Here is a 27,805-nt window from a genome sequence, read left to right on the forward strand (position 1 = left end):
TCAGTCTTTTTTTCTTTCTTCTTCTGCCTTTGAAGGTATGAGGATGCCAGCAAGCAGTATGATTCAATACTGCAAGACGATCCCACCAATACGGTAAGAGAGGAAAAACACACACTTAATTCTTATTTTGTTACAGTTGTGGTCCAAACATTTTGGACAGCGTTGAATCTGCTGAAAAGCTTTGGTATTAGTGGTGCGAGTTTGCATAGTTAAACTCCCCTTGGCCTTTTTGACCTCAACCACATTGCTGATCAGGCTCTCACCTACACAAATGACAAGTGTTTGAGGGAGTGGGAGAGGGGGGAGTGGTTCATGGTCTTAGGCAGTGTTGGACATGTGTGGTGGAACTAAGGCTAACCTAAATGCCTGCTCTTTGAAGACGGTGATATATAGGTAGTCCTTAGACCCCTCCTGGCTTCAGGTTAGGGGTGTTAATGAAAAGGCATTTTACCGCTCATGCTTATCAGTCTCTATAAGTACATTTTCATAGTTTAGTGGTATTAAATTGGCACTTGTGTATTTTTGTTAGTCATTATGCAATATTATTTATTTCACGTGCACAGCATACATAACCTTGTTGGAGGAGCGGAATAGCCAATCACCTTTAAAAACAGCGCGAGAGTAGCTCCTCAAAGCTGGTACTTGAGTGAAACCAGGGAGGGAGATCGTTCAAGATTGACTTCGAAATTGGACGTCTATCAATGTCCTGGGGATGTCGGGAAATACCTTCAAAACCGGCCACTAGGGGCAACAGTAAGCGCTATTACCAAGTTTTTGTTTTGTTAGGGCTTTGTGGACGAGGATGGAGGATGTGCCTAATCCCACGACTCGTGTGAGACTGCGAGAGCTTGAGTGAAACATGCTTTTGTAAGCCCATTAAAAAGTGCTAATATTTTTGCTTCTCAATCTCAACTCGTTATTAAAATGCACCTCCCTTTCATCATTTGAGTGCAACGGTAGGTAGGGTATCAGTGTGTCACACACCACTTTGCAATGTACGCATGAGGCATTATAATTGTATGAAACCTGAAAGTTTTACTTTACCTCAAATAATGAGGCATGTCTTACCTTGCTTCAAAGTAGCCCAGTAGCCAAAATCCATCCATAGAAACGTGGAGGCAATTATTTTGACTTCATCATGCCGTTAACCAGCATTTCTCTCCTGATTTATTGATTTTCATATCAACTTTATTTCATTGTCCAGAAGCCAGTGGCCATCTTAGTTGTTGCTATTCGAGTCCCCCTCGTTCTATGTTTCTAACTGAGATTTTCATCTGTCACATGGAACCGCTTGCATTAGGTGTGCTGTTTTAGAACAGGGTTTTCCTGCAAATTGATTTTTGAAAATGATGAGCTGCTTCATTACAGGAGTTCCATGTTCCGTAAGGCTAAAACCTTTTGACTGAAAGACGATAGGCTTGCTATTGTTGCATGGTTCTCTTAAAGAAGAATGTATATTTCTTGTATGCATGCATAGTATTTTTTGTTAGTCACACAATTTTACTGTCTGGATTTTTTATTATTATTTTTTTTTTTTTACAGTTTGTTGACCGGTTAATGAGGGTCGGTTAGTCGACATTGATATGTGCATCCCTTCAGGTGTAAAGCCCAGCGTTCACTTCTGAACAGTAGAAACAGATATAGGAAGCCGTTTTTGGTATTTACTCGTGTTCTTGTTATATTATATCTTAAGCCCATGCACTATGCACTGTGAGATTTGTAGAGTATCTGGGCTCTGACAAGGCTGCTACTTTCCCACTATCTTGATCGTCAGTTCTATCCACATGTTGTCTTTTGTCTGTCATCTGTATTTCTGTCTATCTGCCAATTAGTCTGCATTATCATAGTGATGTAGCAAAACTGTTAACACAAAACAATTCCAACAAATGCAACCCTCTGGTTTACGCAGCAGTTTACCATTTGAGTCCATCATATTATAAACGAGTATAGCCTTTAGATATGCACTATTGTTGCCTTAAATTCCATATAATCTTCTCTCAATTTATATTGAATTTCAGATGAAGGACTTGCAAGACCATGTCTATCCAGTGTTCTGCCAATCCCCGACCACCAACCCAAAACACATTGTACCTGCTGTTAATTGTTTCCATAAGGACATGTGGCCACGCAAGAAAATACATGTTTTAAAGGGTTTTCAAAAGAAACCATGACCTTATTTGTTTTGGCAGTCCTCCTGTAGACATTCAACACGTTTCTGCGTTGCACCGACACATGGTCTTGCTTAAATATATTAAACATTTTCTCTTGGCTGGCAAAGTGCGAGAAACGAAGCGTAAACATTTTGTTTTTTGGACACCTTGTGAGGATTCTGCACCTCATCGACTGTCTGTTTCAAACAAACGGAGGCCTTGCTGACAAAATCAATAAACTTGGGTATGCTCTGATGCAGTCACCTCCCCTTCTTTCTGGTGTGGAAGAATTGCCCCCTCATCTCTATCGGTTCCCTGGAGTGTAACGGTCTTCTCCTCCTCGTTCAGACCCCTTTTCACCTTCACTTTGTCATTTACAGTCATTCTTTATTTTTCTCTGTTTCTGTTGGACCAAACCAGTCACCGTTCTTCTATTAAAATGAGAGTTCTATTTGTTTTACACAGGTTAGATCCACCATGTCCTCTTTCAATTATAAGCACATTGAATAGTCTGTCATGGAAGACAAGACAGGTGGTGGGAAGGGAAGCTCAAGTTAGTTTGTATAGGCCGTGATGCCTCCAGAGCAACTGCTTTTGGTCGTCAAGTTACCAGTGCAGGCACTTCCACAACCTCAACATTTTTGTTCAGTATATTTATTGCTAACACGACATGTAAAGTGTTCGTTTCATGAGCTGAAATAAAATATCTTTTTTTTCCTTCCATATGCACAAAAAGCGTATTTCTCTCCAATGTGTTTACATCCCTGTTAGTGAGCATTTCTCCATTGCCAAGATAATCCATCCACCTGACAGGTGTGGCATATCAAGAAGCTGATTAAACAGCATGATCATGACACGTACACCTTGTCCTGCACTCTACATTGTGCAGTTTTGTCACACAACACAATGCCACAGATGTCTGAAGTTTTGAGGGAGCGTGCAATTGACATGTCATTGAATGTTAATTTCTCTACCATAAGCCGCCTCCAATGTTTTCGTTTTTGGCAAGCGTCCAACCTATGGAACTCTGGGTCTTTGCGTGTCAAAAAAGATACACGTCAAATAACACTTTTGACCAATCAGGACCTGAATATGACTGCACTTCACAACAATTTAACGCGTTCATAATTTTTTTTACGTAGTTATTATACATTGATTACACTATCACTCGTATTTCATATGTCACAATGATTCATCCATTTACGTATGCTATGATGATGGTAAAGTTGCCTCGCTCACCTACAGTGCTGGTCAGAAAAAAAGCTAATGGATGCAAACAATGTTCTTCCTCAAAAACATAGCACAATGACAGTCTGTTTCAGTAGCTATAGTAGAGCTAGATAACTATATAGCTAGGTATCGTCATCTAAAATAACCCTAATTTCTAAAAGTTCTTATTTGATTAATGGTGGTCGGACCCATCTATGTGAAGCTAGCCACAATAAGGATTAGCCACAATAGTGGTCTTTGCGGTTAGCCTTCAAAAAAAAAGTTTGTCATTGACAGTGATGCAAATGAGTACAAATAGTAGAATTATGCCATAATTGAATAGATCATAATAAACAAGGTTACAATGTTATATGAAATCAACAAAAGACAATTTGTTAATTTGACAAAAATCTGTTTAAATCACACTGGATGTATTAGACTTTAGAATTGCATTAGGGGCATACTTATTTCACTGTACAGCCTTACCTATGGATTCTGGATCAATGACATGGGGTATCAGTCTACACAGTGACACCCAGAGAACATTAGCGTTGTAGCTCTTCTTGCGGGACTCTGAAACAACTGAATTGAGCCACGTTTATTGTCAACCTACTATGTGTATTAAACATTATTCCAGAGGAGAAACAATACTGCATGGATGTTTTGGAGTCTGAAAACTCTCATAAAATTGAGTATTGAGTAGACTGATACCCCATTTCATTGATCCCCAATCCTTAGGTAAAGCTGTTCAGTGCAATTTGAATGTCAATACACACAATAGGATGACTGGGTAGGTGATTTCACAGTCACAGTCCCACGATAAGAGCTACAACGCTAATATTTGTGTAAACTCTTCACAGTTGTGTTCTGTGGGTGTCACCGAGTAGACTGATACACCTTCCAACCTTGTTTAACATTGTCTAGTCTAAATATGGCATGATTCCACCAATTGTAACCTTCTGCATCACATTCAAAGAGGTACTTTTATTTTGAAGGCAAAACTCAAATTCCACTGTTGTGCCTAATCCTTACTGTGGCTAGCTTCACAACAACCCGGTCCGGTCGAGCCTCACTAGCCAGATTAAGTTAGCTGGCTGTTTCTAACGTTAGCTTTGGGTAACAGGGTTAAAGTAGTTGCTATTTATTTTCATGAACTTCAGTTCAATTTCAATAGGTGAACAACTTAGCTAATACTTACTCGCAAAGCTGGTTGTATTGGTGTTAGCTAGGTACCAAGCTACCACAGATGTAGCGGTCAAACAAATGTAATGCCTTATTACCTTATTACCAACGCGGTATTGTAAACTCATCGTTCGTGGCCGGAGTTTGCAGACTTTTTTGTACAGCTTTGACAGTGCTACTGATAGTAGTGGTAGCGCTTGGCTTGCACGTGCAAATTCAGCACAGACAACATCTATAATAGAATTGTGTTATTTGTCAAATTAAAATGTTATTTAACGCGACCCAAACGGCATTCCATACCAACTGGCCTCACAACCGCAGAACACTTGTAACCACACCAGCCCAGGACCTCCACATCCGGCTTCTTCACCTGCGGGATGGTCTGAGACCAACCATCCCGGGCAGCTGATGAAACAGGAGTATTTTGTCTGTAATAAAGCCCTTTTGTGAGGAAAAAAACTCATGGTGATTGGCTGATCCTTGCTCCCCAGTGGGTGGGCATATGCCCTCCCAGTTATGTCAAATCCATAGATTAGGGCCTAATGAATTTATTTCAATTGAATGATTTCCCTAGGGTCTAAAGTTTTAGAAATGGTTTTGTTCGCTGGCTTTAAACAACAAAATGGCATAAAAATCAAGTCAGGTGTTTGTCAAATGTGTTCAATCGTGGATTGCCCAGCCTACATATTTTGCTGAACTCCTCTGGCGAACTCCAATCCACAAGTGTCTGTGACAGATGGAAGCGAGATTTCAGTATGTTTCCACCATCAGGTTTATATTTACAAAAGTAGTAATGGTAGCTAGATTTAATTTCAAGCTAACTTTAGATAGTTGTTTTCCAGTTGGGAAACACTGAACTCTTTTAAATGAATACTTTGGGTTTTTGGCAATGAAGCCCTTTTATCTATTTCCCCAGTCAGATTAACTAATGGATACATTAAAAAGGGACATCAAATTTGTATCTCTCACCCAGTATTTTTGTAAGCCCATTAGCTAGCTAGCTAGCGTTAGCATTGGTAGTTCTGTCAATTAGCCTAATTGTGCTTAGTTGTTCGTGCCATTTACTATATTTGAGTATTATGGCTGCAAACTGAACTAAGGCTGGGGGGGGGGGGGGGTGAACTGTAAGAGACTTACGTTATATACCAGTATCCATTCATTGACCGGTTTGGATTTTTATAACGGTATTTTTATGTATAATTTAGTAATGACTCAAAGTAATTATGTCAATCATCCGTATTTATTAACAGTAAGAAACTACTAACAGCTGAGAACTAATCGCTAACTTGCTAGCACGCAAGTCAATGACTTCGACTGCCTGAAATCGCTGACTAACCCTAGTGGCCAAAGTAAGAACTGCAATTTAAACTGAAAATGCACAATCAAAAAGGAGAATAATATTTTTTTTGTTGACAAAATAGAGGCATAACCACATGCACAACTGCAGAGCATTTAGCGCATTCTAGACAGTTAACTTAATAATTATAAGATATCTAGCAGGCAAACATTTAGTTGTGAATTCCTGTAACTAGATCACCTGGCACGTGCTGCACAACAGTGAGTGACTCAAGGCTCCGGTCTCTCATTGTTGTCTGCTTGTTAACAAACACCATGTGACTGGGGTCTACCGGTAAGCTCCATAATGGAACAATGATGTGGTAGGTGAAATGAAGAACACAATCTTTTTTCTTCTAATGTATTACACAAGTTGACTGCGAGTATTTACTTAAAATGAAACTACAAATATTTAAATGTATTTAAAAAAAACGTGTCCTTTTCCAAATACCCTGGTATACCATAAAACATTTCAACCTAAACTGAACTTGGAAGGGCAGAGTAAAATCAGCCTTTGCAAAGGACATTGTTTTAGGCAGACTTTGCTGAAAGTCTACCAGGTCCTGAATTATCAAAGGCTTTCTAGGAGCTCTACCTATGACACATAATAGTTTACTTAATGGGTAAACTAGTTAAAATATGCATTGCCCTTTTCATTCTTTGGGTAGTGAAATCTTCTCCCATGGGAAATGGGAGGTGCCTTGGGAATTGTATCCTTGAGGGATTGGTGGGTACTAGTACTCGCTAGTCAATCAGAGCACCACCCAGGCAATGTCCTGGGGATGTGATCGGTCTGTTTCCTGATCGCCAAAGGCAGGATGGATGTCACCCATAACACCAGCGCCCTTTTGTTAAACCTGAAGGCGGGAATGGAAACAGATACGCACTGTCCCCTGGTGTCTTCCAGACCAGTTTTTTTTCTCCCACCAACCCGTCCTGGCTGGTGAGGGTGTGGTGTAGACGGGGGCTGACATCATTTAGGTCACCTGTCTTTGAATGAAGGATCTCCACTGCTCCCAGTCCAGCATGTTCTCTAACATGTTCTGTACGATGAGGGAGGGGATGGAGCTCAAAAGAAATGGCGGAAAATTGGCGACCACAGCAAGGACTTGTGAGGCATCCCAGCATGCCGAGCTGGAGATTGGAAACTGAGCTGTTGTAATTACAGGCTGTGGAATAGATGTGGTACCCATTAACCAAAATTGTTGAATCAACAAAATTGCTCAAGGTTTCTCTGCCATGGCGGTGTCCAAAGAATGTGTCGAACTCTTAGCCCTTCTATAGCTTTATTGTGTTCCAATACCTACAGCAATGATCTGGCGAAATTCTAATTTGCTTGCGTAAATGCATTTTTGTGCTTCTCTCGTCTTTTTTTCTTTTTCTTTGAGAACTTTGACTAAAAGGCTATAGCCTAGCCTAGTGTCTGTCCACCACATTTTCATACAAAAGATAACTTCATTTATTATTCATTCGGAGTCCAAATGACACTGTGGATGATTCATCTGATATATGGAATTCCGGCCCTCATTTCATCCTAATTGGTGTGTAGAAACATAGCTAGTATTTATTGAGAAAGCAATTGAGGTCACTGAGAATCCCTTACTGAGGTTGAATGGGAATTGTATGCAATTAGTGTAGAACAAGATAGTTTTTACGGAGGTCAAGATGCACTCAGTTTTCTACCGAGCTGAAACTAGATCCTGTTGAAAATGAAAATATTGGCTTTTTGCAACCATATGATTTAGGCACTATTTAGACAATGCTTCTGTATTTGATTTCTGGATGCCTTAGTATACTTTGATTACAAGTAAAACTCCCTAAGCTCTTAGGCATTTGTAATAGCTTATTCGTTTACTGTACACAAATGTTTTACTCTGAATTTAGTGTTATTGTTGCTTTTAATATATTAATACCTTCACCTACTAGCTATTTCACAACAGTGGCACAGAGCGTCGTTCATGGTCCCTCCCTTTTGTCTCTGTATTCTTCTCTCTCTCCATCTCCTCCCTCCATTCTCAACCCCTCCATCTCTCCCATGTATGTTATGTAACATTATTATAACACAGGCTATCTAGGTGTCCAGTGTAGTCCTCACAGTCAGAGCCTGGGTTGTGGTCAGTCCTTCTCAGCGAGAGCCAGGGGTGATTTAAACAATCCTGTGCTCCTCGAGAACCCTAATTAAAAAAGAATCATGACAACAGCAGGATTATCCCTGCTGCCAGGTTCGTCTGGATCATTAGTTTGGAGGGGGGGGGGGGGGGGGGTGGTTTGGAAGAGCTCCGCATTTAATAAAGATCTGTGTGACTCCTTCGGGGTGTGACTCCTTCGGGGCTACCAACTTCCATATGTTCTGAGTGAGCCCCAAGTGGTTCTTTATCGGGAAAGAAAGGACTGGGAGAGAAAGAGAGGAAGGGGGAAAGAGAGGGGTGTGGGGTAGGCCAACAATTGCAACATCCACACTGAAAGTTGGTGTTCTGACATAGTTTTGGTATCGGACGGGGAAAAATACATATGTTAGCAATTTGGTTAGAAGTGAGTATAAATTCCTTAATCTCACATAGCATCAAGCCCCAGTAGAATATGGTCCATGTAGAATAGTTTGATCTTTTGAGGAGATATGTGTTTTATGAGCAGAGGGGGAAGAGAAGAAGTAGTTGGTGTCACCCCCCTTCCCCTACTCACTCAGATTGCTCTATAAATGAATCCTAATCCTTTTGAATAATATTTTCTTGACAATGCTTGTGTTTAATTGTGTGAGGACCACTCTCAAACAGAAATTCACATGGTATGTGTTTATTTTAGAACAAAGGCAAACAATAAGACAGGTCAAGAATTATCTAGATATTTATCAAAGTTGGCTGACTTTAGGTGAGTGTGTGTCCTGTGTGTGTGGGCTATGTAAGAACCATAGCCAGGCTGTAGTGCAGGTCCCTGTCCCAGGGTGATGAATAAGTGGATTTATTGTGACGGTGGTGTCAGTGGATTCCCAGATTTATGGCAGCTCAGACATGACTCATGCACAGCCCACAATGGCTTTGGTTTTGAGTGTGGGAGAAAGGAAGCCCCACTCAATCAAATGCCAGTCCATAAATAAAGTGGTCCGTGGCAGGCAGGGCAGCACCATTCTAATGGCAACAGCAGCCCGCCGTTAGACACACACACACACACACACACACACACACACACACACACACACACACACACCCTCCAAAATGCAGCCTGGAAAAGTCAGAGGGGACGTAATACTTTCTGATTCAGATTGATGAGAATCCAATCCACTTTAAGGTCACTTCAACATCGAAATGAAAGAAAAGGCAATTGGAGGCTGAAGTAAGTTAGCTAGGCTTCAGAAGCTCATTCTGAATGCGCTGGCCATTGGATTTGGGCTAAGGCGCTGTTTTCCCCACTTAGTGGATGACTCACCACTATATCTCAGACTCTAAGCTCACACGCCGACTCTTGAATGTTGACTCATAATTTGTGTTCTTCCTTCCACAGATATAGCCATTACCTCTTATGAGATGCTGGCACATCAATTTTAAAGATGCAGTCAATATCTCTCTCCTAATTTGAAGATATCTCTTAACTGAAATGTTATGATTTGATACTGAACATCACCACATCACCACCAACGCTGTTGGCTGATGTTTCCGTAGAGAAAATGTAAAATCCTGATTCCCACCACTACAGTCCTCCACTCCACATAGATTTGGCGTTCTGTGAACTCATGATCCCTATCCCCAGGGGGCTCGGCTAGGAGCAGAGGGGGGTGGCTTTGACCAACCCCCCCCCCCCCCCCCAACTTCCACCTGAGCACAGTTTCAAGACTCCCAAACTCATTTAACACGTACCCTCCTCTTTTCTCTCCTCTCCCTTTTATTTGTGTGAGCTCTGATGAGACCGCCTCTCCTCGGTCAAACACTTGAGGAGCTAAGACCTTACTAATCCTCTGTTGATGCTGATCTCCACAGGCGGCGAGGAAGAGGAAGATCTCGATTCTGAAGGCCCAGGGGAAGAGTGCCGAGGCCATCCGCGAGCTCAACGAGTATCTGGAGCAGTGAGTAGTGTTTTACAAGGAGATTTGGACGCCCTCCTCCTCACGCACACCTCCTCTGGTCTTTTTAATTAAAAGGGGGTTTGCATTCGATTTGAGCCAGGCTGGGCCACAACCTGTCCATGAGACCCCCTCAAGTCTACTTAGCCCCCCATCTTGGGAGCTCTGCCTGTCTGTCTATGTTAGCCTAGTTATACAATGCCACGATTTGGATTGATTTGAAACGTGGCGATTTCAGCTATTGTACTTTACATTAGAGTGGTTATTGTTGATGATCCTTTTGCTAAATAAGTGTGATGGTGCTGAAAAGCTTCCTCAATGGGAGACTCCCTAAATTTCTCACTGTTTTACAGGTTCGTCGGTGACCAGGAAGCGTGGCACGAGCTGTCGGAACTCTACATCAACGAGCACGAGTGAGCATGGCATTTCCTTATCGCATTCGTTTAACTCATCTACATGACTTGTGACGTTTTGACTGACTTACTCCAGTGGTGAGAAGAACCTGTGATCGTTCCAGATTTTGAGTGTGTTCTCACTCTAGTGCTGTGCCAGCACTCCCTGGTGTCAAGACCTTGAGGCAGCACCTTATCATATCTCCCAGGGGCATCTGTCAGCTTCTAACAGATTCAGGGGGGGGAGAGACGAGAGTGGGGAGTGTCTGTAAGCAGTAACTCCTCTCCTCTCCCAGTCTCGGTGGCTGAACTGACGGCTTGATCCCAGAGGGGATATATTAGGATGGGCACAATGGAGAGGGGCGTTGAAATACCTAACTCAGCCAGGGGTCCGCATTGGGCCCCTGTCTATGTTTGTCACATGGAGAGGAGGGTAATAGGATTTTGACCTTAAGCCCCCCGCTCATACATATGGGGTGAAGTCAACCCCCTACTGATATCTCTGTTGCCAGGGGTAATTGTCAGCCTCCCAAGACAAGAGCATTGCAAGATTTTTTTTTTTGTGTCACTTTTTATCCCTCCTTAGTTGTCTTGGGGAATTAGGAGTCAGGGAAGCAGCCGTCTTTCACGGAGGTGTGTTTGTGTGTGTGTATAAGCAGCACACCGGCTCTGTGGTCACCCTGGCAGGAGGGCAGTGTCTGCAGGAATGTTTAGCGCAGTGAGAGAGCTTCTTATTGGATATTTCATGTTTTTGTCCCGAGGGGCTTTATTGCTGTAGTAGAGAGAGGACATCCAGGGGTGAGCGGATTATCTCCCAGCTTAGCCAAACTTTTGTAATATCACCCCATTCACTTCCCGAGCCCCTTATCTACAGTCGTGTCCATTTCTTTTCTTTCTTTTCTTTATTTTGGGTTACAAACTCCCTTTTTTCCCTCACCCTCTTCCGGACAGCATGGCATTATCGCCTCTCTTTTCCACAGAGAGAGAGGGAGGGAGAGTGGCTGCAGAGAGATTCCCAGGAGAAGTTGATGGCATTTTCTTTCCAGAGACAGAAAAAAAACAGAGGCTGATGGGGAAGAGAAATAAACGCCTCTGCCCTCACTGTGTAGCGCCCCGCAAGCTAAAAATATACAAATCACTCATGGTTTCTCACCTGACATTGTTACATGGCTCTACAGGCATCAGTGTTCAAACATTGACAGTAATTAATAGCCTAACACAGTGGGAACCTTTTTTTTAAATAATCCTCATACCGCTGAGTGATATTCAAACGTTGAGATTGTGCCTTTCTGTTATTGTTGCGTTGAACCGCTGAGACGCTTCGACTCATTGGGAATCATCTGAGCTTGTAGTGCTGTTGAATTAGTCTTTATTTAACTACTGTCTATCGGTTCAGATTTGCCTGGTCATCCAATGGCGCATGATGACTTTCTGTGGTGAGTTTGCACAGTCTAATGGAGGAATCTTGATCCGTTTGCCCAGTCTAGTTGGGAAAAAGCTTTGGGCTGGAATTCAGTCAAACTGGTATTACAGTTGGTAGCACCAAAAACCAACCATTGTTGGTGTTCAAAGAAAACAAAGCCAATGTGTGAGTCGAACTAAAAGTGCCACCACCACAAGCTAGCAGCGTGGTCTCTGAGCCCAGGCTTAGGGAGTTGGAGCTGAGTGGTGGTGATGATGGTCGGAGGGTGAAGATTGGAGGGTGCGGTAATGCAGTCAGCCAGGGCTTTGCCTGGTGATGGAGGCGGCCTCTCCTCTCGCCGCTGCAGGCTGGGGCCACTTCAGGAGCACATCTGAAAGTCTTTATGGGGAGGAAGTGGTAATTGTAAACAGCCCCCCAACCTTCCAAATACCCCGATCTCCCTCGCCCCCCCACCCCGCCCCATTCTCTCCCTCTCATTCGAACTTGCCCCTCACACTCCCCTACCACTCTAATGCTGCTGCTCTCTGGCTTTTGAAGTCCTTTAGACAGATTCTAAATGGGCCGATAGTCTCTTCATGTCGTGCGAGGGCAGCATTTGGGCGTTTCTGTTCCCGCCAATACACCCAGCTTGCGTCAGAGCGTGTATCCCCCCCCTCCACTCCTCCCTCTGTCAGTGAAATGGCTACAAATTTGCATCCTTATCTTGCGTCATTTATGATCCCACCACCACAAGCACCATTTTTGGTTTTTCTGCACATTTCCAAGCACATACAGCATATGCTGGATCACGTACAGTCTCTCTCTACACTACAATTGAGTGCTGGGTTTTGTGTTTTGTCCGATTTTGGTTTAATAGCCCTGTTTTACTGGGTTCATATAGTCTGTCAAGGCGTGGGAAATTGTGTGTGTGTGTGTGTGTGGACTGTGTAATTCTGAGTGTGTGCTGGAGAGATAAACTTGCATTCCCTTGGATGGGTCCCCTGAAGGAGAAACTGTGTATTAGATGTGTAATGGTTGTAGATTAGCGTGAGGTCAACAGCTCAGCAGTCTGCTGAGAAGTGATCTCATCTGAGTAGGGCACAGTGTGCCAGTTTCTACTGTAGCGCTGACCTCAGGAAGGTATTTAACTAGACATTACCAGAGTGAAAAACACATCGCCAGACAGACAGATTGATCCTGTGTGTCTGGAGACCCCCGCTCCTCTCCTTTTCAATGTTCCACTTTCCAAAACTGAAGAGTTTCGCCAATATAGACATAACCACATAGGCCACCAGATCCCCTTAGTCTGCAAATAAACTTAGTTTGTTGGATGCATCTTCCTAGACTCAAACTTGCCAAAATGGACAGTAAACCAAGGCAGCAGTATAACTTTCTGCCGAACAAATTTACACTTGGATTGGAATAGGTAAACTACATCAGAGATGAAATAGAGCACATTTCCCCCTTACTATTTAAAAGCTCAAAGATTAAATGTCCATCGCTAGTGGTCATCAATCTATTCATTGTTCCCTTGTTTCCACAGCTATGGAAAAGCAGCTTTCTGTCTGGAGGAGCTGATGATGACTAACCCTCACAATCACTTGTACTGTGAGCAGTACGCTGAGGTAGGTATGACTTCTGCATGTCCGTCATCAAGCGGCCTAACGATGGAATAAGGTTTTCTCCCAGCCCTCTACGCGAATGCTCTCTCTCACATGGAAGAGCAGGCCGTTGCACTTAACGGTCAGCAGGAATACACGCTCATGAATGTCACAATGTTTACACGGCTTGTCATGTCGTCATGCTTATTCAGATGCCGTGTAGGCAAGCCCCCCGGCCGGCACGCCTCATACCCATATTTGAATGCCTTGTCTCACAGGTGAAGTACACCCAGGGGGGGCTGGAAAACCTGGAGCTGTCCAGAAAGTATTTTGCCCAGGCTCTGAAGCTGAACAACAGAAACATGAGGGCCTTGTTCGGTCTGTATATGGTGAGTTCGCACATCTAACCGTCACATGATAGAGACGTGAGGGAGGGGGGTGAAAGAGCAACAACTCATCCTTTTTCTCCTGTTGTTTGTCAAACTGTGCAGGCCTGCTACTGCCTTTGTGTAGCGACCATAGAGCCCAGCTTTCAGATAGGTCAGGTCAATGCTTGGAAAAGTCTGCCCCGTCAAGCTCTCTATTTTGGTAATATTACCCCTCTAAGCTTTCATACGGGACTTTTTTCATGTTTATGACCAAAAATAAATAAAGATCAGTGGCAGGATGAAAAAAAGGAAAGAGAGGGCGACTGCCTCCCTCCCACGCTCTGTCAGTCCCGGCAGCCCCCGGCCCAGGTTAACGTTTTGATTTCGTCTGAGCCAAATGCCCCCCTTTCATCTCCATATTTATTTAAACAGGAAGTTGTCCGTTAGCACCAATGCATCATATGTAAGTGAGTCCTGACATAAGAACACAAACGGAGAGTGGGTGGATGGCCAGAGCAGAGAGAAGCAGCGACACAGGCCTTCCAGTGTTTTCTCTCTATTGCAACAGGGGTTCAAGCAGGTAAAACATCTCATATCCGGAAAGGGGCACAACCACTGGATCCGTTCATGGTCTTTGAAGGGATAGCTTCACTTTTATAGACTACCCTTTCATTTTTCTTAAAGTAGTCAATGGGGTTAAAGTTAGCTAAGGTTATTTAAACAAATTCAAACTGTAAATGACTGTCTCTCCAGGCCCGTAGACTACTTTCAGGGTAAATGGAGAAAGAAGTAGGTCTAAAAAGGTCTTCAAGGTGCTAGCTAGCCGCAGAACATGCTTAAAAAAGCAGCATCAATTCAAGACCTTCAGATCCCTTAACCTCCAAATGTATTCCTGTTCACCTATGGGGGAATTCCGACCCGAGTTAGGCGCACGTAAATGGAACGGAATTATCTTTGTATGCACTTTTCTCTCGACACGTTGGTAAGCGCTAGGTAGATGAGTAAGCCATTCGGATAAGGGGATTGTAAATAAAAATGACAATTGTTTTAGATCTATTTCACCATGCCACTGTCAGTTCTACCCACATTTAGAACTGTCACTCTAGTGTTCCTTTCCTTAGATTTTTCATTATTCCATAGTTAGTTTAGCTTTCTTTCCTCTGTCACATTTGTGCGCTAGTAGTTGTGGATCATATTGGGCTAACGTATTGCAAGTTGCGCAGTCATTTGGGACATGCACGGTTCGCAACGACTGGACTGTTCTCAACACAGTTCCATGATTAGTGTGGATTATTAGGGTGGACTTAATGACTACTGTTCAACCACTGCGGTACACTTTTCTTACCTTCCAATATTTTATGGATTGAACCATTTGAATATGTCAGCGTTCAGGATGAATCGAACCACTGTATTTTTGATTCACCAATATAGTTTGTGCGTGTGGTTTTTAAAAATGATTCATAAATACTTTCCTAACCGTAAATAATATACAAGATCAGAATATTTTTGAAATCTAGCAATTGGTGTTGAAAATGCGACAAATATGCATGTATTTAGGCCTACAATGCTTTCTTTCATTGATCCCTAATATTCTGAACCGTTCTCTCTATATGTATTTTAGTGAATCTGTCGAGACAATTCAGATTAAAGGTACACCACATTTAAAGGGATGGCTTTAGATAAATGTACTGAAAACTCCACGAGAAAATCTGTTGTCCAGCAAGTGGGAAAGTTTGAATTAAATGTATTCAGTGCGTGCAAAGGAACCACGCCTGCAAAGCCCGTTATGCACCTGTATAAGGTAAGTCTGAATGCCAACTACTGAAGTGCATAGGAAAGGCATACATAGTTACGTAGAGGACTTTATGTTCCTCTGTCAAATCATCCACTGCCACTATTTTGGCCTAACGCTGGTTTCAGGTTTAAATTTGATCATAAAAAAAGTTAGTGTCCACAAGGTCCAGAGTTGAAATCCTTGACAAGTGCAAGTTAGTTCCTGACATGCGATTGTGCCAAGGCAATGACTTTCTGACCATTTCATCTGATTCTGGCTGACAGTGAAGCTTCGTGAACACCACCAAAGGGCAGCTCCTCACCGAAGAGCTATTTGATTGGTTCAGCTTAGTCGTTCAGAGCACCTGATTACACCTGAGTCGTTGGTAGCCGTGACCACTGTGAGGTTAGTGTTAGCCAGTGCTGTGTCTCTGCACTAGCGGGGATCTTCACACGGAGGACGACATCATTCTGGGGTAGTCTGTCGGAGCTGACATCGTAAGCCGGAGGTTAGGAAGAAATCCAGAAGCAAAAGCGTTTTTAAAAAATAAAAGGGGGGGAGCAAGGTTGATTTGGGGTGTAGTTAAAGTTTCAGTATGACCATGGGGACTCCTTTGAAGTGCTGCCCGTTCAAGCCTAGTGGGGTTTGCACTTCGGAGACGATGGCAGTAGCATGGGAAAGACATGGGTTTTGTGGTTCTGAGGGGAGCTGGGGCGGGCAGAGAGCATGATTCACATCGCGCTTCGCTCGCCACAGCACCGCGGGTTCTGAAGACATACTGAAGACCCTGTCATCACCGGCTATCTATGGTGTTGGAGAAATTAGGGCCCATTAGGTGATACTGCCCTTGGGGGCTGGGGAATTAAATAAAGCACTCACTTTTTCCTCTTCTGTTCACGTTTTTTACGTGTCGTCGGGCCAATTTTTTCTCGTCCTGCCCACGGTGGAATTGGTTGCACATTCATCTCAATTATGCTTTTATTGCGATTTTGACATGACGACACCTTTCTTTCTTTCCTCTCCTCTTTCCTCTCTCCCTTGCTTTCCACTCCCTTCTTCTTCCCCTGTGTAGTCAGCAAGCCACATTGCTGCCAGCCCCAAAGTGAACGCCACGGTGAAAAAGGCCAATGTGAAGTATGCTACTTGGGCCACCAATCAAATCAACCGAGCCTATCAGGTGAGTTATGCCAGGTGTCTACTTTAATAATGAAAGCTACACTATTTACATTTTAGTCATTTAGCTCTTATTCAGAGCGATTTACAGTAAAGTGCATACATTTTCCTACTTTTTTTCCCCCATACTGGTCCCCCGTGGTAATCGAACCCAGAACCCTGGTGTTGCAAGCGCCATGCTATACCGATTGAGCCACATGGGACCTTTCCCACTTGCCTTTACCACTTTACTGTTCTTATACCACAAGGGTAGTCAACCTTGGTTCTGTACTGCCACAGGCACTTCATGTATTTGATTGAGATTAATCTAGCCAATCACTGTTGGTGAGGTTATTGGCAGAATTAGGTGTGGTGCCTAGGGCTGTTGCGGTGACCATATTCATCAAAACAGTCATGCTTTTAAAACGCACTGTTAGGAAAAAGATTTCACCTCTCTGTGATGGTCAATTTGAAGAAAGAAGTTTAACAACAGGTTGAAACTGAGTGAAAACATGGTTGTTGTGGATGTTGTTTCAAAGCCAAACACAACGAAATGGACAGTGCTTTCTAAGGTGATGATTAATTCAAAGCATTAAGAGGTCACATGTAGGACACCCATACATATATTACAGCTTATGCATAAACATTTGCCTATGTATGAGCCTATGCCCGAAAAAGAAACCTGAATTAAAATAATGATTGTGCCATTATACAAGACATAGCCTACCGCATATTATGCAAGGCAGAATTTAAAAAAATGAAAAGCATAGGATTTTATGTCTTTTGTACATTTTTCTAGCCGATTCTTCCCAAATTGAAACAAATTCACTGAGTGTGGACTGTATTATTATGCATACTGGATGGACTGGTTACCATTGCGGTGCTCCAAACGTTCTATCCATGAGTCTGGGAGAGAGTGTATAGGCTTAGGCGATGGTGTTGGTTCATTGATTGTGCAGGGCGGCTTACAGAGTTAGCCTACAATTATCGTGAATTAGATTTTTTTTAAATATTTTCATAATCAATTGGCTGGTACATTTACCTTTTTTTACCTACAGAATATCTCACCACTGTGCATTTCCATGTCCTCTTCTCTCCTTCATTCCTTTCTCGAGCGAGCAGAGATGGGGAGCTGTCAACAGTTTAATTAAATATGTTTTGTTGTGAAAACATGTTACTATCGATGTTCCCGAACAGATTTCACTTGTTTTCCCAAATGAACACTTAGTAACTGCAGGAACACAAGTTGGAGATCCCATGGCATACAGGGTTTGGGCGGAGTATTACCTGTCACGCAGTGAGAGGCTGTATGTTCCTCAAACAATGGTTGATGCGTGTTCTTATAAGTCCAGACATTTCTATATGCAATCCCGTGTGAAAGCAGAGTTTTGATGGTTGCCACTAAAAAGAGGAGGATCCCAGCTGCTACTATATTTAGGCGCATTGCTCAGCTGCTCCACTATTAAACTGGAGTAGCCTACCCGACATGATTTAACTGCGGGAAAGCGGCCTCCATTCGCTATCCAAGTGCATATGGGTGACTTGTCTTTTTTTCCCCCTTCCACTACCCATTTGATAATGGGCCATTCTAAGTCAAAACCAATTTGACATATTAGTGAAGATTTAATTGAGAAAAGTCTGATGGGTGATATATGATCACTTGATGAGAGAACAGGGTGTGCAGCCTGAGGCAAGGAATGGCAAAGTTTTTTAGCAATAAAATAAATATATATATATATATATCAATAGCCTGTAGTTTCATCATGCAGCCCATATATGTTTTGATTTCTAAGGTTTGAATCATTCACAACTAACTCTAAATATAGAGTATAGGACCTGTTTCAATTATCACTTTTACGCCCAACATAGCCACTTCATATGCGCACTGTCCTTTCTATTTTAGTTCAATTATATTATACTTACAATAAAATCATAACATCGTACAGCCAGATAACATACAGTAGGCCGACTCATATTCGGTTCTTCTGAAATACATTTTCTTCATATCATAATGTTTCTTTAGACCTGCCAAAAATAATAATAATTCAGTCTCTTACTGTTTGGGTAGATTTCAGCTAATGTGTTGACTTAAGACCACAAGGCCCGCTCTGATATATTTTCTTGTTACTGTGCCTGTGTTGACTCATGTAAGATTTGAGTGGAACTTAAATGACCAGTAAAAGTCATTATTATTATTAGCAATGATTTAGGAATCCTTGTGAGTAAGTATTAGCTAGGTTGCCACTTGTTGTTCGGCTATTGAAATTGTACTTCAGTTCATGAAAATAAATAGCTAGCCAGCTAGTTAACTCTGTTGTCTCAAGCTAACATTATAAGCAGCCAGCTAGCTTAATCTGGCTAGTGAGGCTCGACCAGACCAGGTTATGTGTTGTGAAGCTAGCCACAGGATTAGGCACAATAGTGGAATGTGCGGTTTGCCTTCAATATAAAAGTATGTCATTGACAGTGATGACAAATAGTAGAATTATGTCGTGCTTTTATTTTGAAGGCTAACTGCAAAGTCCACTATTCTGGCTAGCTTCACATAGATGGGTCTGACCACCATTAATCAAATAAGAACAGTCTTATAAATTAGGGTTATTTTAGATGGCACTTAGCTTATTACATAGCTATTGAAACAGATTATGTGGTTTTGCTATGTTTTTGGGGAAGATCATACCAGCATCATAACATGCGTATCGATGAATTGTTGTGATAGTGTAATAACTGTAAAAAATGTATGAACTCATTAAATGTGATGTACAGTCATATTCAGGTCCTGATTGGTCAACAAGCTTATTTGACATGTCAAATAGTGTTAGATGGTATATTTTTTGACACGCAAAGACCCAAACGATGTTCCATAGAAATCCTGGTTGAGAATGAAAGGACTGAACAAATGAACAACGAAACAGCACAGCAAGTAAGTGAAAGAGATAGGTTTTGATTATGTTTCACTGGTAATGGGGACATATGTAAATGCCAACAAAATAACATTTTGGTCAGTGTGTGTTTAATCTTTATTTAACTAGGCAAATCAGTTAAGAACAAATTCTTATTTACAATGACAGCCTACCCCGGACGATGCTGGGCTAATTGTGCGCCGCCCTATGGGACTTCCAATCACGGCCAGATAGTGACTGTAGTGACACCTCTTGCACTGAGATGCAGTGCTTTAGACCGCTGTGTCCATGTGTATGTTAACTATTTAACTGTACTAGAATGCTTATAAGGCCGCTATAATTTTTAATATCGGGTGTTGGTATCGTTTTTCTTTTGGCAAGGAAAATATTGGATATTGCTATCAGACAAAAATGTCATCGGTGCATCACTAGTATCTAACAATTTGGGTGTAGATTAATCAAGAACACTTAACTGTGTTGGTTTTCTAACACTAAGTGTTGTCAATCAATCAATCAGGTACACTTTACAATATTAAGCTCAACATCGTGGGTGTGGAAAATGTACACTGCTCAAAAAAATAAAGGGAACACTAAAATAACACATCCTAGATCTGAATGAATGAAATATTCTTATTAAATACTTTTTTCTTTACATAGTTGAATGTGCTGACAACAAAATCACACAAATTATCAATGGAAATCAAATGTATCAACCCATGGAGGTCTGGTTTTGGAGTCACACTCAAAATCAAAGTGGAAAACCACACTACAGGCTGATCCAACTTTGATGTAATGTCCTTAAAACAAGTCAAAATGAGGCTCAGTAGTGTGTGTGGCCTCCACGTGCCTGTATGACCTCCCTACAATGCCTGGGCATGCTCCTGATGAGGTGGCGGATGGTCTCCTGAGGGATCTCCTCCCAGACCTGGACTAAAGCATCCGCCAACTCCTGGACAGTCTGTGGTGCAACGTGGCGTTGGTGGATGGAGCGAGACATGATGTCCCAGATGTGCTCAATTGGATTCAGGTCTGGGGAACGGGCGGGCCAGTCCATAGCATCAATGCATTCCTCTTGCAGGAACTGCTGACACACTCCAGCCACATGAGGTCTAGCATTGTCTTGCAGTAGGAGGAACCCAGGGCCAACCGCACAAACATATGGTCTCACAAGGGGTCTGAGGATCTCATCTCGGTACCTAATGGCAGTCAGGCTACCTCTGGCGAGCACATGGAGGGCTGTGCGGCCCCCCAAAGAAATGCCACCCCACACCATGACTGACCCACCGCCAAACCGGTCATGCTGGAGGATGTTGCAGGCAGCAGAACGTTGTCCACGGCATCTCCAGACTCTGTCACGTCTGTCACATGTGCTCAGTGTGAACCTGCTTTCATCTGTGAAGAGCACAGTGGGCCAGTGGCGAATTTGCCAATCTTGGTGTTCTCTGGCAAATGCCAAACGTCCTGCACGGTGTTGGGCTGTAAGCACAACCCCCACCTGTGGCCCTCATACCACCCTCATGGAGTCTGTTTCTGACAGTTTGAGCAGACACATGCACATTTGTGGCCTGCTGGAGGTCATTTTGCAGGGCTCTGGCAGTGCTCCTCCTGCTCCTCCTTGCACAAAGGCGGAGGTAGCGGTCCTGCTGCTGGGTTGTTGCCTTCCTACGGCCTCCTCCACGTCTCCTGATGTGCTGGCCTGTCTCCTGGTAGCGCCTCCATGCTCTGGACACTACGCTGACAGACACAGCAAACCTTCTTACCACAGCTTGCATTGATGTGCCATCCTGGATGAGCTGCACTATTTGTCTATTCCATTTGCACAACAGCATGTGAAATGTATTGTCAATCAGTGTTGCTTCCTAAGTGGACAGTTTGATTTCACAGAAGTGTGATTGACTTGGAGTTACATTGTGTTGTTTAAGTGTTCCCTTTTTTTTGAGCAGTGTATTAACATTTTAAGTGTTTCTATTTGTTTTTTTTAGTAAATGCACAAGGGAAAATACCATGTGTGTTTGGTCTCCACTCTGAGCCAGAGCCACACCCTCATCAGCCAGGGAACAGGAAGAGGGGCCCGGCTAGCAACCGGTTGGGCTGTGTTTTGTTTTAAGTTGGCTGGTAATGGCAGGGGCAGCAGAGCAGCGGGACCCCACCCTGTGTGTGAGAGGAAAAATGACAAGGCGCAAGGTTGACTAGACTCTTAACTCCTACTCTGAGTTTTTTTCTCCTCCTTTTTAAATGGGCACTGGGCTATTTGAAAGGGAGCCGCTGTGGAACGTTGTGGGCCTCCGCAGGGCTGGCCTGACTGTTTGTGCTGACTGATTGATGGGGGCTTTAAAGGGTTACTCGTGTCAGCCGTCCCGCTTTTATTACCCACTCACTGTACCTGGTGATTGTCATACCTCAGTGCGAAGAAAGGCGGCAGGTGAGTGGTGTTGTGGAAGCAAACGCCACAATGGGGTCAAAGCGACTGGGGCAAGGCCGTTAAACATTTTATTACTGAAAACTGAAAGGCTTTGACATGTAAAGAACCCAGAGGAGAGAAGTCCTGATAGCGTCATATTTATTATTATTTTTTACCCCTTTTTCTCCCCAATTTCGTGGTATCCAATTGTTTAGAAGCTACTATCTTGTCACATCGCTACAACTCCCGTACGGGCTCGGGAGAGGCTAACCCAACCAAGCTGCGCTGCTTCTTAACACAGTGCCCTCCAACCCGGAAGCCAGCCGCACCAATGTGTCGGAGGAAACACCGTGCACCTGGCATCTTGGTTAGCGCACACTGCGCCCGGCCCGCCACGGGAGTCACTGGTGCGCGATGAGACAAGGATATCCCTACCAGCCAAACCCTCCCTAACCCGGACGACGCTAGGCCACGACAGAGCATGGGCGCGGTTGCGACAGAGCCTGGGCGCGAACCCAGAGTCTCTGGTGGTGCAACTGGTGCTGCAGTACAGCGCCCTTAACCACTGTGCCACCCGGGAGGTAGTGATAGCGTCATATTGACTCAAAACAAATAAACGTTTTGAATTACTCTGTCGTTGTTAGAATCTTAATATCACAAACAGAATTTGTGTTTTAAAAGGACATGTCAGTTTTTTTCCACCCTGCCCGTCATTCACCGCCAGTCAAAGTGCACAGCTGATGGCCCATCCAAACTACACCTAAACTATACTGAATGAAAATATAAATGCAACGTAAAATGTTGGTTTCATAAGCTGAAATCAAAGATCCCAGAAAGCTTATTTCTTTCAAATGTTGTGCACAAGTTTGTTTTACATCCCTGTCAATGAGCATTTCTCCTTTGCCAAGATAATCGATCCACCTGACAGGTGTTGCATATCAAGAAGCTGATTAAACAGCACGATCATTACACAGGTGTACCTTGTGCTGAGGAGAATGAAAGGACACTCTAAAATGCCACAAATTTCGGAGGTTTTGGGGGAGTGCAATTGTCATGCTGACTATAGGAATGTCCACCAAAGCTGTTGCCAGAGAATTGAATATTCATTTCTCTACCATAAGTCGCGCCTCCAACATCGTTTAAGAGAATTAGGCAGTACGTCCAACCGGCCTCAAAACCGCAGAACACGTGAAACCTTGCCAGCCGAGGACCTCCACATTTGGCTTCTTCACCTGCAGGATCGTCTGAGACCAGCCACTCAGACAGCTGATGAAAGTGAGGAGTATTTTTGTCTGTAATAAAGCCCTTTTGTTCGGAAAAACAAATTCTGACATGAACTTCGATTTAAGGCAGCCCTCTGCTCATGATGGTAGTATGGCAGGCCATTTTGGGGTCAACAAGACGTGTGACTGTATTTTGGATAAGAACTTCTGGTCTGAAACAGGATGTTTTTTTCTTACTGTAAATCCTGTTGCGTTTTCCAGTGGACGGGTAAACCGAACCAAGCTGTACCGGTTGCAACCTATTCTTGCTTTTGACTCACCTTTCAGCAGGGTTCTGGTGGATTTTGTTGGTCTTTTGCCCCAACTGGTAACCAGTTTCTCTTAACCATCTATTTCTTGAACTGCATTGTTGGTTAAGGGCTTGTAAAGTAAGCATTTCACTGTTGTATTCGGCGCATGTGACAAATCCATTTTGATTTGATCATGTGTGCTGACACTTTTCCATTCCACTAAGGAACATCAAGAGAGGAAAGTTGGTATGTATATTACAGGACTTTCCCTTTGAAATGTCCGTGGTCAGGACAACTTGGTTGCTGATTTGGTTTTCAAGGATGGGCAGTCGATACGTTTTGTGTTTAGCCCGTGTGTAGCCCTGGCTCACAATTGATTTTGACTGCACATTTTGCCGTTTTGGAGACCAGTTTTGTTTTGATTGTGCTCGTTCGAAGGGGATGAGAGTTATAGAAGCATATGTGAGTTTTTCGAAAACACTTGTGTGTTAGGCAACTATAGGAAAGAAAATTGAGGGGGCTGTTTTGTCTTGTATTTAATTGACAGCCAGTAGACGCCATGTTTATATTGGAGAAGGCAACTCATTTTTAGTAGTGATGCGTTTATGTTGGTTATGTTGTGCAATAGAAGTTGTTTTCTGTTGGTGGTGAGCAACTATAGGATATATTTGTAGTCTGAAGGGGGAAGGTGTTACAGGTTTTGATTTTCCCATTTATGTTATGAGGTTGGTCTTTAGCTTGTTCGCATCGATTGCCGCCATTGTGTTACACCTGTGCTGGTTGCCATCTTGTTAGTTGGAAGGTATTTCACCTGTGCTGGCCCAGATGCTATTTAAGAGTGGCTGGCCCAGTGCTCCAGTTGTCTTGATAGATGTGGACGGTTAACACCTCTAGTTGGCTCTCCCTATTTTGATTTCGAAGCAAACAATCCTCTATCTGAATTCCCTGATTTTCGTTTTGCTCCACCTTTTTGGTTTGCTTCCTGTCTTTAAGTTTGGTGTGGGTTAATCTTTTTTTTTGACTCTTAGTGGGCAAATTTAGTGGGGAACTCATGGTGGGTGTCTTTTAGGTCCCAGTTGTTGATATGCAACTTTCAGTGGACACCCCAATGAGTGTCTTTTAGAACCCCTCCTAAAACTCCACCTGTTTCGTTTTAGTTGTCGTCAGTGACTCTTTGTTAGTTCACCCTTCTGTTTGAGTGACATTTTTGGTTTTCTTGCAGGGGAACGTAACAAATAGAGTCCCAGGATATTAACCAAGGTATGGTCAGTATGCCAGGGTTCTCTCCAATCAAGAGGGATGCTGTGCCACTATGTAAAGATTTATAAGAAAATGTAACCGATATTTAGCAATGATGGAGTAACTATCTCTGATCGGCAATGAATGACATGATTGCGGAACAGGCGGTATCCTTTTCCTCAATTAATTCAGCCTGTTTCTAAAATGTGCTGTCTCGACACACAGTGCATCCGGAGAACGTCTTTGTTGAATCATAGGACTCGTATGGGCAGCAAGTACGAAATGGCACACATTATTTTATAGCCTGAACTGTAGGGGTTTCCTGTAGGGAAAGTTTAGTTGTGGTATATTGGCCATATATCATCACCCCCCCCCCCCCCAGGTGCCTTATTGCGGTTATAAAACTGGTTACCAACATAATTAGAGCAGTAAAAATAAATGTTTTGTCATATACCACTGCTTTTCAGCCAATCAGCATTCAGGGCTCGAACCACCCAGTTTATAGTGTGGTTTTCATAATGATTTTATTGAGAAAAGGCCAAAGATGTCCTCCGATGCGTTGCTCTGACTTGTCTGTGTGCTCTCCGCCCAGCAGCAGATGTGGCCTTACACTCACACACAAGACACACACAGACGCTGCTGTCCCTGTGCCCAAGTAGCAGTTATTATAATGAGAACAGAGGTGTAGTCTACCGCACAACTCACTAATGCCAAGTCCCTGTGGGTGTTGTTGCAGGGGACATGTCCTAGCCTAGCATGGCTAAATTTGGTTCTCTTAGTCTCTGTAGTTTGGGGACAGGGCTGAGAGGAGAGGACCCCCTCCTGAGTCCCGATAATAGCAGGGCTGATTGTGGTTTAATTGGGAGATTGAGGGGCTGTGTGTGTGAGTCACAGAGGAAGTCCAGTCTGGCACACACACACACACACACACACGGAGAGAGGGAGGCAGAGATTAGTAGCAATGCTTTATGGGTTTGTTTGGGGCTGTCCAGGCGAGGGGCCGTGAGACAATGAGTCATCAGGACGTCCTGGCCCTCCCTCTCTCTCACCTCTCCTCCTCCTCACACACAGACACCCGGCTTTTTTGCAACAGGCCAGGAACATCCCTGACTCCAGGTGGGGCTTCTCTTCTCTTGGCCCCGTTAGTCACTCTGGAATTGCACATGACCAATCTTTATTCATCATGGTGCTTCACTTGTTTCTGTCAAGTTATCATTCTAGGTTTGTCAGGCTGCTGGTGTGACATTCCAACGTTTCCCCATTTATGCTGTGGAGTTATATACACTGAGTGTACAAAACATTAAGAACACCTGCTTTCCATGACAGACTGACCAGGTGAATCCAGGTGAAGGCTATGATCTCTTATTGATGTCACCTGTTAAATCGACTTCAATCTGTGTAGATGATAGGGAGGAGACAGGTTAAATAATGTTTTTTAAGCCTTGAGATAATTGAGACATGGATTGTGTGTGTGTCATTGAGGATAAATGTGCAAGACAAGATTTAAGTGACTATGAACGGGGTACGGTAGTAGGTGCCAGCCGCACCGGTCTGTGTCAAGAACTGTTACGCTGCTGGGTTTTTCATGCTCATCAGTTTCCCGTGTGAATCAAGAATTGTCCAAAGGACATCCAGCCAACTTGACACAACTGTGGGAAGCATTGGAGTCAACATGGGCCAGCATCCCTTTGGAACGCTTTCAACAACTTGTAGAGTCCATACCCCGACGAATTGAGGCTGTTCTGAGGGCAACTCGATATTAGGAAGGTGTTCCCAATGTGTGGTATACTCTGTTTTGTTTAGTCTGTTTCAACCTGATGTGGTGGAGCGTGATATGGGGCTATGAGGTTATCGTGACACTAAGTGTGCGCTAGTGTTTTGGCTTGGCTGGCTCTCCTTCAGCCAGCCCCGTGCTTTGGTCTCTTTAAAGATGTGATGAGCTGATGTTTTTTTCTCTTCTCTCTGTCATGCAGCTGGCCGGTCGCGGGACAAAGGAGAACAAATGCTCCGTGAAGGCCGTGGAGGAGATGCTGGAGTCCATCACCATGTCCTAGGCCCCACCCCCAACTCTTACACCCCACCCCCCCCTGTTCTACATGGCTCAACAAGGCAGCTCTGTTGGCTTCCCCCCCAGACTCGACCACCACCTCCCCTCCCCCTGTTATTAGATGATTTAAAGCAGGACTGGAGCCTTATATAGTGCAAATATTGTGCACTATATGAGATATAGGGTGACATTTGAGATGTAGGACAGGTAGAGGATGCTCCCTCATTGTGATCAGAGACTGAGATGTGAGTAGAGAAGAGGCTGTAATAAATGCTAATGAGAGGGCTGAGACAGGTCCGTCTGTATGCAGCTAGGCCCTCGTCTGTAAATGAAATAAAATCAAATGTTTTTTATCTAAACTATAGTTTTTATTTCTCTGTCAGTCCATCCAGATGTCTTAATAAAGGTTTGAATTGTTTGTTGTCTGGAGCAAATTTTCTCATTTCAGTGGGTTGGTCTTTTTGGTTTTTCCTGGGTCCTATTAGGTTTTGTGTATAGGACCAATCTTATCAGTACATTTGCTCAACTGTTAATGATAACGGTGGATTCGTTACTTTTATGATGATAATAATGATAAAATCCTCTCTGTAAGCTTTCTCTGAACTTATGGTGATTGAGCCCCAGCCACTCTAACCACTCTACCCCACCAGTAGCAACAGCAGAGCAATCAGCTCCACTAGAGCAGTCTGCTTAAACCATTTTCCAGTGAGCGGGAGAGGTGTCATTAAACGGGCAGCAGCGGGGCTAAGGCCTTTGCTTCTCACACTGGATCCAGCTGTGAATCCCGCCCTTCAATTACCCAGACACCATAAGGGCTCTGTAACTGCAATGCTCGGTGGCGCGGGAGAACACCTCTGTCATTTCAGTTTAGGGAGACCCAGAGCACACGGACTGGCTGCCAGTAATTAAAAAACACAGACAAATCAAATTCATGAATCTGAGAACGTTCAGTGGTGGAAGAAAGTACCCACTTTTCATACTTGAGTAAAAGTAAAGATGCCTTGAAATAAAATGACTCAAGTAAAAGTCACCCAGTGAAATACTACTTGAGGTAAAGTCCAAAAGTATTTGGGTTTAAATGTA

The 27,805-nt window shown here is 43.4% G+C and overlaps 1 protein-coding gene across 1 annotated transcript in view; it reads left to right on the forward strand.

Annotated features, from left to right (window-relative positions):
• Positions 1-27,140, forward strand: part of LOC139381025 (ER membrane protein complex subunit 2-like) — a 60,380-nt gene extending 33,240 nt beyond the window's left edge. The window contains exons 5-11 of the mRNA XM_071124264.1: positions 36-93; positions 9,848-9,933; positions 10,284-10,343; positions 13,268-13,349; positions 13,604-13,714; positions 16,540-16,644; positions 26,649-27,140. Coding sequence (XP_070980365.1) covers positions 36-93; positions 9,848-9,933; positions 10,284-10,343; positions 13,268-13,349; positions 13,604-13,714; positions 16,540-16,644; positions 26,649-26,729 — 583 coding nt within the window. The 3' untranslated portion in view covers positions 26,730-27,140. The remainder of the gene's footprint in view (positions 1-35; positions 94-9,847; positions 9,934-10,283; positions 10,344-13,267; positions 13,350-13,603; positions 13,715-16,539; positions 16,645-26,648) is intronic.
• Positions 27,141-27,805: the final 665 nt, after the last annotated feature.

Source organism: Oncorhynchus clarkii, chromosome 2, assembly GCF_045791955.1.
Source record: "Oncorhynchus clarkii lewisi isolate Uvic-CL-2024 chromosome 2, UVic_Ocla_1.0, whole genome shotgun sequence".
Taxonomy (NCBI): Eukaryota; Metazoa; Chordata; class Actinopteri; order Salmoniformes; family Salmonidae; genus Oncorhynchus; species Oncorhynchus clarkii.